General features: G+C 39.4%; 2 protein-coding genes across 4 annotated transcripts; both read right to left on the minus strand.

Moving 5' to 3' along the window:
- On the minus strand, nucleotides 1–13,876 carry gpr18 (G protein-coupled receptor 18). 3 transcript variants are annotated; one of them, XM_039818659.1, is made up of 3 exons: nucleotides 13,742–13,876; nucleotides 3,998–4,050; nucleotides 1–3,673 (listed from the first exon to the last, which is right to left on the minus strand). In XM_039818659.1, the coding sequence occupies exon 3, from the start codon at nucleotides 3,670–3,672 to the stop codon at nucleotides 2,653–2,655; it is 1,020 nt and encodes a 339-aa protein (XP_039674593.1). In that variant the 5' UTR covers nucleotide 3,673; nucleotides 3,998–4,050; nucleotides 13,742–13,876; the 3' UTR covers nucleotides 1–2,652. The 3 variants fall into 3 exon arrangements, with proteins under 3 accessions (XP_039674593.1, XP_039674594.1, XP_039674592.1); XM_039818660.1 differs by lacking the exon at nucleotides 13,742–13,876 and adding an exon at nucleotides 4,760–7,378 and having other exon boundaries at nucleotides 1–3,679; XM_039818658.1 differs by lacking the exon at nucleotides 13,742–13,876 and adding an exon at nucleotides 4,760–7,377.
- Nucleotides 10,419–13,869, minus strand: gpr183a (G protein-coupled receptor 183a). Its single transcript, XM_039818657.1, has 2 exons — nucleotides 13,742–13,869; nucleotides 10,419–12,011 (listed from the first exon to the last, which is right to left on the minus strand). The coding sequence occupies exon 2, from the start codon at nucleotides 11,986–11,988 to the stop codon at nucleotides 10,858–10,860; it is 1,131 nt and encodes a 376-aa protein (XP_039674591.1). The 5' UTR covers nucleotides 11,989–12,011; nucleotides 13,742–13,869; the 3' UTR covers nucleotides 10,419–10,857.
- Nucleotides 13,877–14,970: the final 1,094 nt, after the last annotated feature.

Here is a 14,970-nt window from a genome sequence, read left to right on the forward strand (position 1 = left end):
TCTTGAGAAACCCTTTTAATCATGATAAAGATTAGTCGTCCAACAAAGCACTATTTAGAAAAACAAATACAGCAACACTGTCTCTGATCATCATTTTATAGTGTGCTGACACGCAAACTCTATTAAGCTGTCTTCAAATATGCAAAAATGATATGATTTTACAATGATTACATATTCACTTCCCCAGCTGGCTGGCTCCAAGCGTCTCCATTTGTCATCGACTATTGTGTCCAATTATATGATTAGCTTTGAACACTCCAGCACTTCGAGAGCTCTCGTGTGTTCTGCCGCGCAGAGTGATTCACAAACAAAGTCATTACAACATGTATTCACACATATCAAATAACAAAACAGATGGCCACTGCGCTCGCCGCCTGATTTGTTTTCCACACGAGTGGTAGATAAAAAAAAAAAAAAGTATTTTGTGCGAGCTGTGTTTAATGCTGACTGTTTTTATTCCCAAAGAAGAGCAGCTGGCTGTCGCGCTGTTAGATCAGCTCCTATGAAAGACAATCTTGTTTTCATTAATTTCTCTACAACAAAGGCACTTGTTGGGAAGATTTAGAATTACAGCGGGTAAAGCTTCCGGATAATTCATCACAGGGACTTGACAGGAAACTTAATTGTTTTAAATGCCAGTTGCTGTGAGCAGCATGGCTGGTTTTTCTTTGATGTCTAACAGGTGGGACAGATAGACGACCCTCTGATGTTTCATTCGACCTTTGACCTCTTGGTTATAAATCCACTTGTAGTCCACTGGCCAATAAACCTATCATCATGTGATCAACTGCAGTTCCCAGAATTCCATGTGAGATGGAAATCTTGTAGTCTGCCTCCTTTTATTAAACACGGTGTAAATCTAGCCTGCCTATATCCTACGGTCTGGCCACTTCTTGACCCATGAACACTGTACAAACCAACCAAGAACCATATGGACTCCCTGTGCTGTTTATCCTTTTACCACTGTATCACATTTACTAATCTCAGTGAGAATTTAACTGGGCTTGGGAAGAGAAAACATTAATACAACCAGAAACGTTTTAGGAATTGCACAGCATAAAGCAATCTATTTAGTTCTGTTTGCAATTGATCAGTCATATGATAATCATTCCAAGAATTGCTATGGTACATGTGGTTACACCACAGGGCACATTGACTGTCTAATTGTATAAGACATTACATAGTTACTCAGCCACACTGACTCACTGTCTAACCCAGTTGAGACTGTGTAGGGCTGACGGACACACTAACTCCATTATTTTAACAATTGGCAACACCAAATCAAATTTTAGCTCGGGTGATGTTTGTGCAGGACACCTATTAAAACCATCCCATGCAAACCTGAGTTTCTTTCCTTAATTTAAATTAAACAGTATCCTCACAGAAATAGAACTGTCACACATGCAGTACCTTCTAACAAATCACTTGTCTGTCATTTTAGGAATATATTGGGGGTCATTTGCAGGATCTAGCATCGTGGTGCTTATAGTCCCAGCAGTAACCGACATTAAAGTATTCCTGTGCAGAAGAGGTTTTTCTTTCTTAAGGTTAAGGTTGCTTTAAATCTAGTAAATACCCTCGCTGACATCTCTTGAGGATGTTACTGTAAATGCACTTCAAGTGGCTGAATCATTTAACATCTGATCAATATGATTTGCATTGAACCATAAACACACTTTAGTCTGACTCCTGAAGCTGTGTCATTAACTTTTCTGTGATGAGGTGGAATGGTTATTTCAAAGCATAAAATAATGAAATGTTTGGTCTTATAAAGCCAGTTGAAATGTGATAAAATGCAGAAACAAGAAAAAGTATAAAGCAGAGAATCAAAAATCTTGCACTATCCACTTTAAAAGTTAAAAAAAAGGCAAGGTTTTGACTTGTTTGGGAGATGTGGTCTAGCTGTGCCATGCTGCCATCACCTGGTCAATAAGTTAACAGCAACTTTCAGGACGATTGTGGTGAGTGATAAAATTATGTCTTGTATATATAAGTGGTTGGGCTTGAACTCAGACTTCCCAAATATGACACGGTGAAGTAGCACCAGTCAAGCAAACTTAATTATTTGCATGTGCATAACATTATGCAGCATTCACTACTTATATTTAAGCCATGATGAAGCACTGAGGTGCTACAGAGGCAAAGTTGAAAATGTGGTGCAGCGACCAAACAAAAGCAACCTTCCAGAACCCACCATTGTTTCCTGTTGGTTCCCCCCCCACCCCCCGTGGAGGCAGACAGGCCCTTTATAGGTGTTGGTTGACGTGGTTGAGAAGAGTTTCAATGTGCATAACAACAAAGCAAATGCTGCGATACTGTGGGCTATGTTTTGAATGATTATGAGCTTTATTTTCGCCTGCATGTATTACACCTGAGCCACACATACTCGTGCTTTGTCTGCCAAAGCAAAGATGCACAAAAAACATCTCAAGTCTCATGGGTGAGTCAATCAGCTCTGAACACAGATGTTTTTGCCACAACAGCAGCACTCCCATACTGTGAGTGTAAATTACACCTTGGAAATTAATTGCAAGTTTAGATCCTTTTGATAACGAACCATGTACACAGTGAAGCATTCAGTGTTACATTGTGATCCAAAGCGTGCACAGCACATATCAGTGCGCTGTTTGACATGAAAGTTTGACGGTTGTTTCATATAATTGCGCTGGTCAGGTTGCTCATTGATCGGATGCTGCCTGTGTGTGTGTGCCTGCTCTTCCGTCTCACACTTCGCAGATAGTTCCTGTACAGAATCACGCTGATCACCCTGTCCTGGAACTGTTTGGAGACGATGTAGAACAGAATGATATCCAACACTGTGCTCAGGTTCATCAGGAATGTGGTGAAGACCGCCCATGTGCTAAACCCTCCATCTTCGCCTGTCCCCACCAAACGGAGCACTAAACACACATGGAAAGGCACAAAACACACCAACATTTGGACAATCAGTGTGATGATAATCCGGATGGACTTTTGCTTCACTTTAGGTTTGAGTTTAGAGGTGCGGCCGTGGATCAGATTATCCACAATGACAATATAGCAGCCAATCATTATACATATGGGAACCAGGAAGAAGAAGATGAGCCGCACAAAGTTGACAAGGTTGTCACGGCGCATGTAGATGATGTCTTGCATCTTGATGCAGGTGGTGAAGTTGGAGACGCGATCGGGATCATCCTCAGAGAACAGCAGGGGTACGGTGCTGCCCATGGTCATGAGCCACACCCCAATACTTGCCACCACGGCCTTTGGGACATTCCTCAGCTCCTTGCTGTGCTTTGGCTGAACGATGGCCATGTAGCGGTCAGCACTGATCAGAGCAAACAGCCACAGAGCCATGCAGGGGTAGAAGATGGTGAGAGCTGCACTGATTCGGCAGAAAATGTCTCCAAAGGGCCAATAGTCCTGGTGGTGGTAGACCATTCGGAAGGGAAGCAGCAGGATGAAGGTGAGGTCCACCACCGCCACGTTTATCATGTAGATGGTGACAGAGTTCTTCTTCTTGGTAGTGAGAGAAAACACCCATAAAGCAGTGACATTGACTATGACTCCTATGACGAAGACGAAGCCGTAGAAGATCAGGCCTGCCATGCGGTACTCCACCGGTCCCTGCTCTGGCTTTACAGCACCAGACTCCACAGACATGTTGGAGAAGTTTAGATCCAGCTTCATTCTGAAACTCAGCAATATATTGGTGTTTATTTCCACTGCTCTTTAAAACCATTTGTTTTTATGATGGAGTTGAACTCCTGTTAATTCACACATGTTGAAAGGTCATGTGTGTCTAGCAAAGTCTTAAAAAGGAAAAAAGGGATACGTTGGCCATATGTGGTGTCTCTACATACAATAAGTATGAAATTGATTAAATCTAAGATAGGTAGTTCTGTAATTTACTATTGGCTACAAAAATAGCACAGAAAAGGTAAATATTTAACATAATATAACATAATATCTTAGATTTTGAGTTTGAAATAGTCCGAGGAGCGAGGCAACTTACTTTTGAACATTATGTAGATGTTATTCCTCATTAGTCCACTCGAGTTTTGAAGTCTAAGAAAAAAAACCAGAAAACATAAACTCCATAAAGGTGTGATCTGAAGTACAGTGAAAAGTTCTGTGTTAAAGAAAACACTGGGGGTTGAATTACATCAGGCTGCTTCTATATATGTTTCACAGTTTGCAGAACTTGCTGCTTGATAATTTGAATACTTATTTTTAAAAGCTGTGCAGCTGCACTGTAAAGACAGAGGCAACAGACCATACCTGTCTAGATATGTCATTAATTAAAAACTGAATAAACAAGCAAATAAAGAATTATATACACATTACACTGTATAAAGAATGGAGTGACGGTAATCTATGGTGAGGGTAACAACGTGGAAGTGAATCCTCAGTATCCCTGAGAAAGTGATGCTGTGTCTTGATAAGAAATCATGTGACTTCTGTGTTTGACATCAAAGCATTTTTCAACTGTACTTTCCTGTCTGTGCGAATTGTGGATAACCATTTAAAATCAGAAAACCAATTAATGTAAAGCTGCCTCATAAAACAAATAAGTTGAGTGATTTAAATTAAGTTTGTCCCAAAACTCCAAAACACACACACACACTCACACACACACACACACACACACACGCACACGCACACACACACACAGCAAGTGACTATGAAATACATTGCCAAAATTACTTTTTCACGTCCATCTTAAAGGTCAAACAGATCAGACAGTCTTACCTGAACAATAAAAGACTGCACTTACCACAGAAATCACACAACCATCTTGACAAGCTTGCGCCAACAGGTTTATGAAGCCGCACAGCGATTTTATCTGAGCACTCAGCCAAAACAGGGAAGTGAATGCTTTCTCAAAGGGTAAAGTGATGGAAATGGTGGCGAGACTGAACACAGTGTAAAGCCCCCTTCACTTCCTGTGTCACCCGCATGCTCTAGTTTCTGTACTTTTAGATTCCTTTACAGTATCTACGTAGTTGGAACACAAAAGGCTACAGCTTTCCACAGTCTGCAATTACACCCCCTTAAAGAAAATGATGTGCCATTAGAAGTGGGAGTGTGTTTGGCAGGCAGAGAGATGGCAGATTTAGGGCGAGTTATTGATTGGAAAAGTGGGGTCTGTCACAGCACATTAGTTCTCAGGGGAGTAATCCACAGCAGGTTGCTGTGAGAAGCATCTGCTGCTGGAGAGAAGTAATTAAAAACAGGATGTTGAGGCAGTTGCCATATAAACAGGAAATAAGACGGTGGTAATAGACACTTCACGCTGATGCTGTGAGATGGTTTTACACCACATCGACTTAATGGATGCAAAGCGCATACTTCAGGTGAAAAGCTCAAGGTCAGTCTGGACCCAGATTGAATACAGATTAATGTGTGTGATTATTGTGTGTGGTATCAACTATGAATTGGGACATTTGGCTCAAAATTGTGCAATCCAAACTTCTTCCTCTCTTAACTGGTACTTTCCATTCCCACATTTAGATCTTATGAAATAGAGAGTTAATCACACGTTCCCACGACTTGCAGCATTTCTTTATTTGTGGACTGCTCTCCACTGTCTGTTTGGCCTCCATAAAAGGTTATATCTATTCGTCACATGTTTTTTTGATGATGCAGTTTGATGCTGAACTTATTTCCATGCTTAATACATTATATATTTTTTTATCACAGTGCTCGGATGGAAGCTGCTCATTCAGTCTAATTCTTATTCCCGGGAAATAATTATCTATCGGCTTGTCCTCTCGATGTATCTCATACCAGATGGTACTTTGTGTTCATTGCAATATGTTGTTATGACAACAGTCTGTGTGATGTTTTCCTCTCTTTGATACTTGTCATGTGGTTGCCTCCCTAGCTCCTCCACTCCATAATAAATCCTTGGTCTTTATTATTCACCTGCAATATAAATATAACTAAATAAGAGCATTCACTTGCCGGTATCTATCTTCTGTCTTTTCGTACTTCCCTTAAATTATTTTATTTTATACTTTGCCATTCTTTAAACAACAAAGATGAATTGATACTTTTGTTATACCTGTCAATATTAAGATCTGCTATACAGTGCCTGTGAAAAGCCTGTTTAAGTTCCTTTGCTGTCATCTCTTTACCCTGTTTTACACTGCCCTCTAGAGGCCGGAAATAATCACTACAAAATTATTATTATGTTTAGGTAGCATACTTAACAGTAATTGATTTTGTCTTGGAATAATCCATTTCTCATGTCTGCAAGTAAGTCTAGTCTATTATAATATAATCTATTAGATAATATGTTAACAGCAATTAATGCCGAAAGTAACTTAACAGACCTTTTAAGTTTTCTCTTTTACAGTACAAAATAGCATCGAATTGTATCTTCATGATCATTTTATGTATTGTTCTGTTGGTATGTTCCCTTTTTACAAGCTGTCCCAATTCAATTTTTTTATGTCTTCTGTCTTTTTCTTTCTTTCCATCACTGAGTTGGTAATTGAAGTTAGCTGCTACAGTGTAATTCAAAAGTTAAAGCCCCCCGCCAGACGTTTTAAAGAAGAATAAAAAGTACTCTTCTTTAAATAGTAGTATATGTGTGTGATATGGCTTTTCCACAAAAAAATTATATTAAAGTGTTGAAAATTAGAGTTACATCCACTCCTCCCTTGTTTAAATTCCATAATGTATAAATACTGTTAATACATTTCATTGAAAAGTCTATCCTCAATGTAGGTTTCATATTGTACCAAGATTGGCTTCCAAACTAGTTGTGATGTCACAAAATCCTGCGCATACATACATGTCTTAAACTCAGTTTTAGGTGAGCAGAGAAACTTTTCCTCCTCATCACATGAGTGTGAAAACAGCCTTCTAGTATCAAACTCTGCACGTACATCGTTCTGGACAGTGAAGAACAGAGAGAAGTAACAATAAGGAAAACACATTTTCAAGTGGAGAGGGATCTTAAGTGAAGAGAAATGCATAGAGAGTTATCCAAATCTAAACTGCAGAGATGCTATATGTATTTTCTGGACAATACACTAATGCTATTGACATAATCAGATTAATCTGAATGTATCTGCACACAATTGTAATGTTGTGTTAAATTAGTTGATGCTTCAAGCCCATCCCTTTAAAACAACCACTTTCCTCTAATCCCCAAAAGAAATCAGGCGATAGAAGAAAAGGTAGCGGTGAAGCAGGTGGCAATTATACGTGTGAAATACAGTGTTCATTACAAGTGGCTAGACTATCAGCAAGAGACATGTTTCAGTAAAATATAATGAAAAAATGTAAAATAAAACCGTATGTAGAGGTCAAGATGCAAACAAACATCTAAAAACACTGTAGAGTGTTACACTTGATAGCCAATGAATAGTACATCTTAGTTTTCTACGCAAATTTCGCCAGAAACAGAAAGTTTGTGTGTGTGTGTGTGTGTGTGTGTGTGTGAGGGCGGGGGGGGGGGGGGGGTGTACAGGCCAGAGAAACCACTCTGTAACTTCTCTGTAAGTGCTGCAACTAAGGATTACTTTCAGTAAAGATTAATCTGCTGATTATTATTTTTAGATTAGTCAGAGAATTATTTGGTCTATGAAATGTCAGAAAATAGTGAAAACTGATCACAATTTCTTAAAGCAAAAAGGGAAGTTTTCAAATGTCTTGTCATAATTGGGAAGCTGCAACTAGGTAATGTTTGGCATTTTTGCTTAATTTACTTTGATTAATTGATAATCAAGATAGTTCCTGTTAATTGACCGATTGATTAATTGACTGATTCCAGCTCCAGTTCATGTACTAGTATTTGTACTGTGGTTTTATAGTACCATTGTGCTCATTTTTCCACACAAGCCAATTCAACAGTTCCTGGAATTGAGGACTTCAATTCATTTTGGGTAATAACCTTCTTGTCGTGAAATTGTTATGTAACAAAACATATAATAAACAGCAGGTAAAAAAAATGACTTGTATTGTTAAAAATTAAACTGCTAAAAGCAAAATTGTTTGTTTAGCGTAAACACCCGTTTTGCTCTGTAGTTTTGTTGGAGCCTTGGCAGTGACAGAGAGCTTTGCCACAAACAGGATGAAATGAACTCTGCTTGTTGTTGCCTGGCTCTATCTTTTTTCTTTATTTTTTTTTAAGATGATTTTTTAGGGCATTTTCGGCCTTTATTTTGACAGGACAGCTGAAGAAATGAAGGGGGAGAGAGAGAGGGGAGAATGACATGCAGCAAAGGACCGCTGGTATATATGGGCGCCCACTCTACCAACTGAGCTATCCGGGCACCAGCCTGGCTCTATCTTAACCTGTGTCTTGTTTCTGTGCCATCTGCTGTTAAGGCTTTCCGGATGAATAACTGTGATCACACATATGAAGAATGGTTGAGATGATTATTGTTTCTGTTTTACTTGCTGTTATTTCCCTAATGCTTTACATTGTGATCGCAGCAAAGTTAACATATTACAGGGCTTTGTAAAAAAAAACAAAAAACTTTCCGATGTTCTTTTGTCTCTCAGACAAACCAACCTTCCAGTATCATAATGAATGTAGTGCTGATTATTGTACTTGCAGCTGCAATGAACCTAAGAGCAATATGTTAAAGTGAAGTAGACTGCTTGTGTTATGTCTATAAATGACTTCCTCAAAATCCAGAACTGAGAGCAAACAAAGTGCAAATTTAACATCCAAAAGAGCAAGTAAAAGCATTAACATGAATCAGCAACACAATATAAAACTATAGCATGTGCACATTTGATTTTTACATTCATAAAGGAAAGAAAAAAATCACTATATGCACCACAAACATCTGAAGACCGACAATACAAATAAAATATAAAGAAAGTTTCTTTCTGCAGACAAACAGACTTAGATTATGGGTACACACACACTCCCACATGCTCCATGCAGATCTATGTGTTACTTGTTAAGCATCCTATAAACTGCGGGTGCTGTAGGTATGGTGGGGTGCCATAACATCAGCATGATTCTGCAGTACATGATTTACATCAGTTGCAAAGTGTAATGAGGAAGCAGTGTTATGCACTGTACCTCAGTGTGAAGTAATGCTGTGATGTTGAAAAAACTTGTTAACACTTCAGGCTAGCATGCTAGAGACCGGTTTGCATTCTGCTGCAGACCAACAAGTTGTCTTTTGAAAACCACGTACTTTGACTTACCCCAAACAAAACTGAACCTAAACCTGAACCATAGTTTGCCATAACCATTATCTAGCCCTTAACCTTAACCACATCTTAACTATACTGTAGTTGCATAGCTGTATTGTAGAAAGAAGTCTCTCTCAGTCTGTCGTCACAATATTCCACACATCAACAGGGTGTGGTAACATGCCAAGATATGAAGCAATGCACCAGCAAAGACAAGAAAGAAGAAGACTGCAAGCTAGTAAACATGGATGTAAACGATGCTGGATTCAAAATACTTAAGAAAATGGCTTCACAATTGTTTAATGAGGAATGCGATGCACACATTTGTTAGATCTCAAGAATACACATATCGCATTATGATGAGTAACACTCAATGTAAACATACTGTAACTTCTTTATGTTTACAAGAAAACTCCACAGGGGCCATTAATTAAATTACATCATAGACCACACCCGCTTTTATCACAAAGAAATTATTTACAGACAGACAAATGTGTGGTACTTTCCACTTGTCAGGCAGTTGAAATACTGAGTAGACAGTTCCCTAAGACAACTATGTGCTGAACTGAAACCTGAGGCAAATAACCTGAGATTGTGAATCTGATGTCTACCTTAACATCTCAGTTCATAAAAGTAACTCTGTGACGATGGCATCAGGTGAGGTCATTGTCTGGTTGCGTATATTATGTTATGTTGCTTTCAAAAAGTTATTTCAGGTGACCATATGGCTTCACTTTTACATACTGTACATGAGTTTAGCTTTTAACTACTTTTCAAGTCCATAGGAATTTCAATGTGAGTATCAATTTATGTCAACTCGACTGTCCACTTCCAACATGCTCACTCTATAGGCAAGGCAGGAGACAAGCATGCTTTAAAGGTGCCCTGCCATACAAAACCGTTTTTCCTTGTATTTTTTGAAATATGTTAGGTCCATATGTGTTTGTGTTATGTGGTGAATGTGAAAATGAACTGCTGCCTCTGTCAGCTCTAGCCACTGAAAAGAAATAGGCAGAGAAATCAGGCCAATTACAAAAGATGGTCAGTCTGACATCATGTTGCCTGAGCTCATTACTATTCATTAGCTCGCCCAGTTGCGCTGGGCAAAGGATGCTGACAGCCAGGCTCTCATTGGCTAGCTGTTATCCAATCAGATTCAAACAGCTTAGCTTGTTGAATATTAATGAGAACTGGCAGAAATCGAGCTGAGTCTTCCTGCAGGCTTTCTATACCAAACTAGAATGGCTTGAAACAAGGTAACCAAGGCATTTTTTCCACAAAAAAATGTTGTAGAGTCCATTGTAGAACTTCAGACATTACCACAAAGTAATAAAATACGTGTGGCAGGGCACCTTTAAGGAAAAGTATCCTTTATTTCCTTGCTGCAGTAAACTCTGCTTTCCTGAGAAATATGGAAATACAGGACATGCTGGATTTTCCTTCTTGAGATTCTCAGTAACTTTGTTGATGTTCTTTTACAAACCTTTTCTTATGTAATATGGTAAAAATATTAAAATTAACTGGATTTCTATGGCTTTGGATACTGCGTAGCTGCTTGAAGTCCCTGATCGCATAAGTGGGTCCATTTCAATGTTCGAAACGATTTGTTTGGGACACAATTTGACCGGTCTTGATTAAAGTAGGCCCATGTGTAAAAAGTCCTCTCATCTTGTGTAACTCTTGGTGCCTCAGTTCTTTTTTACTCATTTACTCATCCTGGTGAAATCTCCTTTCTGTGAGTCTCTCACTGGTTGTACCTGCTAAACTATAACTGTTAAGATGGATCTTGTTGCCATCTATGACATCCTTGGAGGAGCCTTCAGGTGATGTCCTCACTGCACTGGAGAAGGACATGCTGACCTGTAGCTTTAGCAGCTTCCGAAGTTTCCTCTTGTAGCCCTTACAGGCAAAGAAGTAGATAAAAGGATCCAAACAGGAGTTGAAGTTCATCAGACACACAGTCATGTGCAGCGACACCTGAAAGGCCGTGAGATCAGCGCAATCAGGGCTGGACACCAGCTTGCGGATCATGTACTGCAGCAAATCAATGTGATAGGGGCTGAAACAGACAATAAACACCAGGGATACGCAGCAGATCACACCGATGGCCTTGCGGCTCCGGCCAGACTTATCCGTCAAGTGGTTGGTCTTGGCTGTGAAGTGGAGTTTGGAGCACAAGACGGAGTAACACACAAGGATGGTCACCAAAGGCACGACATAACCAAGGAAGACGGCACCAATCAGTATAGTGGCAATGTGGTCGACCTTCTCAAAGTTGGGGTATTCCATGCAGGTGATGAAGCCATCAGGTTCCGTGTTGGTCATAGGCATGCCCAAAAGGGGGAGGGTCTGTGCCAGGACCAGCAGCCACACACCAACACAAATGTAGCGCACGTTACTGACCTTCCTGAATCGGCCAAAGCGCAGAGGCAGGACCACGGCGATGAAACGGTCTACACTGAGACAGGTCATGAAATTGACCCCCGCGTAGGTGTTGATATAAAAGATGAGGCCGGAAATCTTGCACAGGGCCTCACCCAGAGGCCAGTGGAAGCCCAGAGCATAGTAGACGATCCTCGCAGGCAGAGAGAGGGTGAAGAGGATGTCAGAGATGACCAGGTTGAAAGAGTATAAGGTGGTGGAGTTGATCTTTTTCAGATTGGGACGGATTACATGGAGGGCGAGGCAGTTTCCGAGCAGCCCCACCAAGAACACAATGCAATAGAAAAGAGGCATGAGGACCCTGGCATAGGCCCGGTGGGCATATAGAGTTTCACACGTAGATTCATTGTTGGTGGATAGGATGTTGAAAGTCACAGGTGCAGTGGTAGAACCCATCTTGATATATTAGGAACCAGTAACTGCAAACAGGAAATTAAAATGTGTTAAGGCTTTGGTTACTTTTGACATTGTGCATCTTCTTTTCTGTTTTACTTTCTCCTCTGATCCTAAAAACATACAGAAAATGTGTATTTAAAGGAAACAAAATCAAACATGTCCATTTACAAAAAGCAATGAAGCAGTGAGTCTATACTTTTGTAGAAATGAAACTCTTTTGTCTAGTAAAACCATGGCAAGACCTTGCTTTCAAAAAGGAAACAAAACAAGTTACAGTATTTGTCATTACCCCTGGAACTTACTGGCTGTGTCAGTAAAGAAAATAACAATGACAATGTCTGCCTGTAACAATAGAGATGGTTTTTTTTAAGTGTAATAAATTATTAAAAAACATTATTTTTTATGATTTTACCATATGTTGAAGGTTCTCCTAAAGACTAAATGAATGCACAAGGCTGATATGACTTTATTTGTATTTCTTTTACCCTCAGCAGGTAACTAAAACTTGATGAGACACAAAGTATCCTGTGAAGTAGAAATTATTTTTTTGTGGTGTGTGGTGCCACCTTGTGGTTCTTTTTGAGCAATGCCCAGCAGACGCCTAACTTTACTTTTGCCTCAGTTCCACTAACCAAGTCCTAACAATTCACATTTTCTAAGACATATGAAGAAGGTTCAAGTCAGATCTGATTTGCTCTGGTGTCTAACCTTTCCTGTTTTCACTTATCATGGGGCAATAGCCTATGTTTGCAGTTTGGCATATGAAGAAATGGCTTTTTATTTGAATGTCAAGCATAATTGAGATACTTCTAAGTAAATTTCCAACCTGTTTACACATGAAAATGGCAATAACGGATTTAGAGATACAGTAACTGTCCTTCACTTAAAAACTATTAGCCCATTCAGCCATTCATGTATTTAACTCACAGGACATAGCTGTTGTTTTTTAACGCCGTTTGTACCTAAAAGTGACACAAAGGGAAGACTGTGAACAATAACTCGGCTTTACTGTGATTCTGAATACAGCTGCAGCACTGTCACATTTACAACGCAAAAAAATATATAAACTTGGTGTTGAGAGACGACCTTGTCTATGAGGATGTCAGCTTTCCCAGGGTGGTCTGCCTTAAAAGCGTAGGCAGTTGGAAAGTCATATTGTTTAAGCAAAAATATTAACCCGCTCTATCTGCTCGAGCACATGGTGCAGTGGCCAACATGGCCAGTCAACATGTTTCCTGGCCCATTTCCCTAAAGTGAAAGGGTATTTGGGGCAAACATCCACTATTTTCCAAATGCCTTTCTTATAAAATTTAGCAATTTGAAAATAAATGTGTTTTTCTGCCAAAATATAGTTTTTCCTTTTCCAAAAACACTCGAACTGTTGTGAAAGTGGTTTGCTTGCTTCTAACTGTGGGTGTCGCAACTGTGGTGAATTGCTTTGACTCTGGTGTTAGCACTACATTTCCACATAGAAGACCAATGTTTTATTCATAATCCAGTATTCATTATGTTTAAATTATAGAGCCTACAGTTTGTAAAGTTGTGATGATTTGCCATTAGTTTTCAGACGTTTGCATGTAGTAGATATATCTGACTCTGGAATACAACACATTTTTCACAACATAAATCTATTACAAGCTAAACTGCAAGCAGACACAGTTACATGTATTATCCGCGTACATTTCACACAATCTATGTCACTATGAATGATTCAATCTCAGCCTAAAAAATACAGTTTGGAAAGAAAACTTACCTCACAAATGGAATATATTTTTCGTCAGATTTGCTGAAGTCACATTGATCCAGAAGCCATGACACCCTTTGTGCAAAGATTAACTTAAATATAAGGGCTGTCCTGGCAGCAGTTGAACCATACTGTCCTGAATGAGAGCAGCATAACATACAGAAATCAAGATCCGTATCTGCTGCAAGTAACCATAGTGACAAAATATCCTGTTGTAGCTCTCTCTCTTTCTCTCTCTCTCTCTCTCTCTCTCTCTCTCTCTCTCTCTCTCTCTCTCTCTGGCAATGTGTGCATGTATTTCTCATACCTCTCTCAATTTTGCTTAACCTTTAAAATGTCCTATCTCTCACGACACACTTTTGAAACACCTACTGATTGCACCCAAAAAGTAATGTGAGAACTTCACTGACGTGTGTAATGTTGTATTTGTGATTGATAAAGCTGTGGGGGTTGAGCCATCTGTGACATATTTTGGGAAAGGAAAATCTAGGTTTCATACAGCATGCCATGCTATGCCATGCGAGCACTTGTTGGAGGCTGTGGCTTCAGCTGCACAGATGAGATTGTCCAGAGTTGCTTTTGTTAGACACCTATCTTGTTGTAGGCTATTGGTATACAAATACTTGGTGTAAGTTGCACAATAAAAAAATAAAAAAGTCTCTCTTATTACACCTCTGTTTTAAAAGTAGGCTCTTTTTCAGTTTCTGGTCAATTTCCCTTTAGACTATGCAAACACGTGAGAGTAAAATGAGGAACTTCCCCTTTGCTCCAGAAGCACCTTTGTTTTGAGGTTTTGAGCTCAGAATGACTTTCTAAAAAGATGAACACTCCAAATAATGATTTCTTTTTAAAGATGTACATTAAATGACCACTTGCTTTCAATCACTGAGTGTAATTTCTGTTACAGAATAATTTGAGGTGAGTGATCATATTTCTTCCAAATATCAACAGAGACTTCCTGTGGTGAGAGAACATCGATGCCACAGAGTCAAAAAAAAAAAAAAAATAATTAAATTACTGCAAATCAAAATATAAAAAAAAAATTTAATGCCATTGGTTGATCAGTTGTTGCACATCATTTTTTGTGTGTGTACTAAATGTTATCCTGTGGTTTTAACACCTCTGAATTAGTGCCGCCCTTCTCTTAACTGCTTTCTACTAAAGCATATCTTCAGCTAGGCGAAATGCCTTATGACAGTGATTATGAAAGTAGCGGAACTCTCTCCCAGGGGTCCGGA

The sequence above is a fragment of the Perca fluviatilis genome, chromosome 12, assembly GCF_010015445.1.
Source record: "Perca fluviatilis chromosome 12, GENO_Pfluv_1.0, whole genome shotgun sequence".
NCBI classification, from domain to species: Eukaryota; Metazoa; Chordata; class Actinopteri; order Perciformes; family Percidae; genus Perca; species Perca fluviatilis.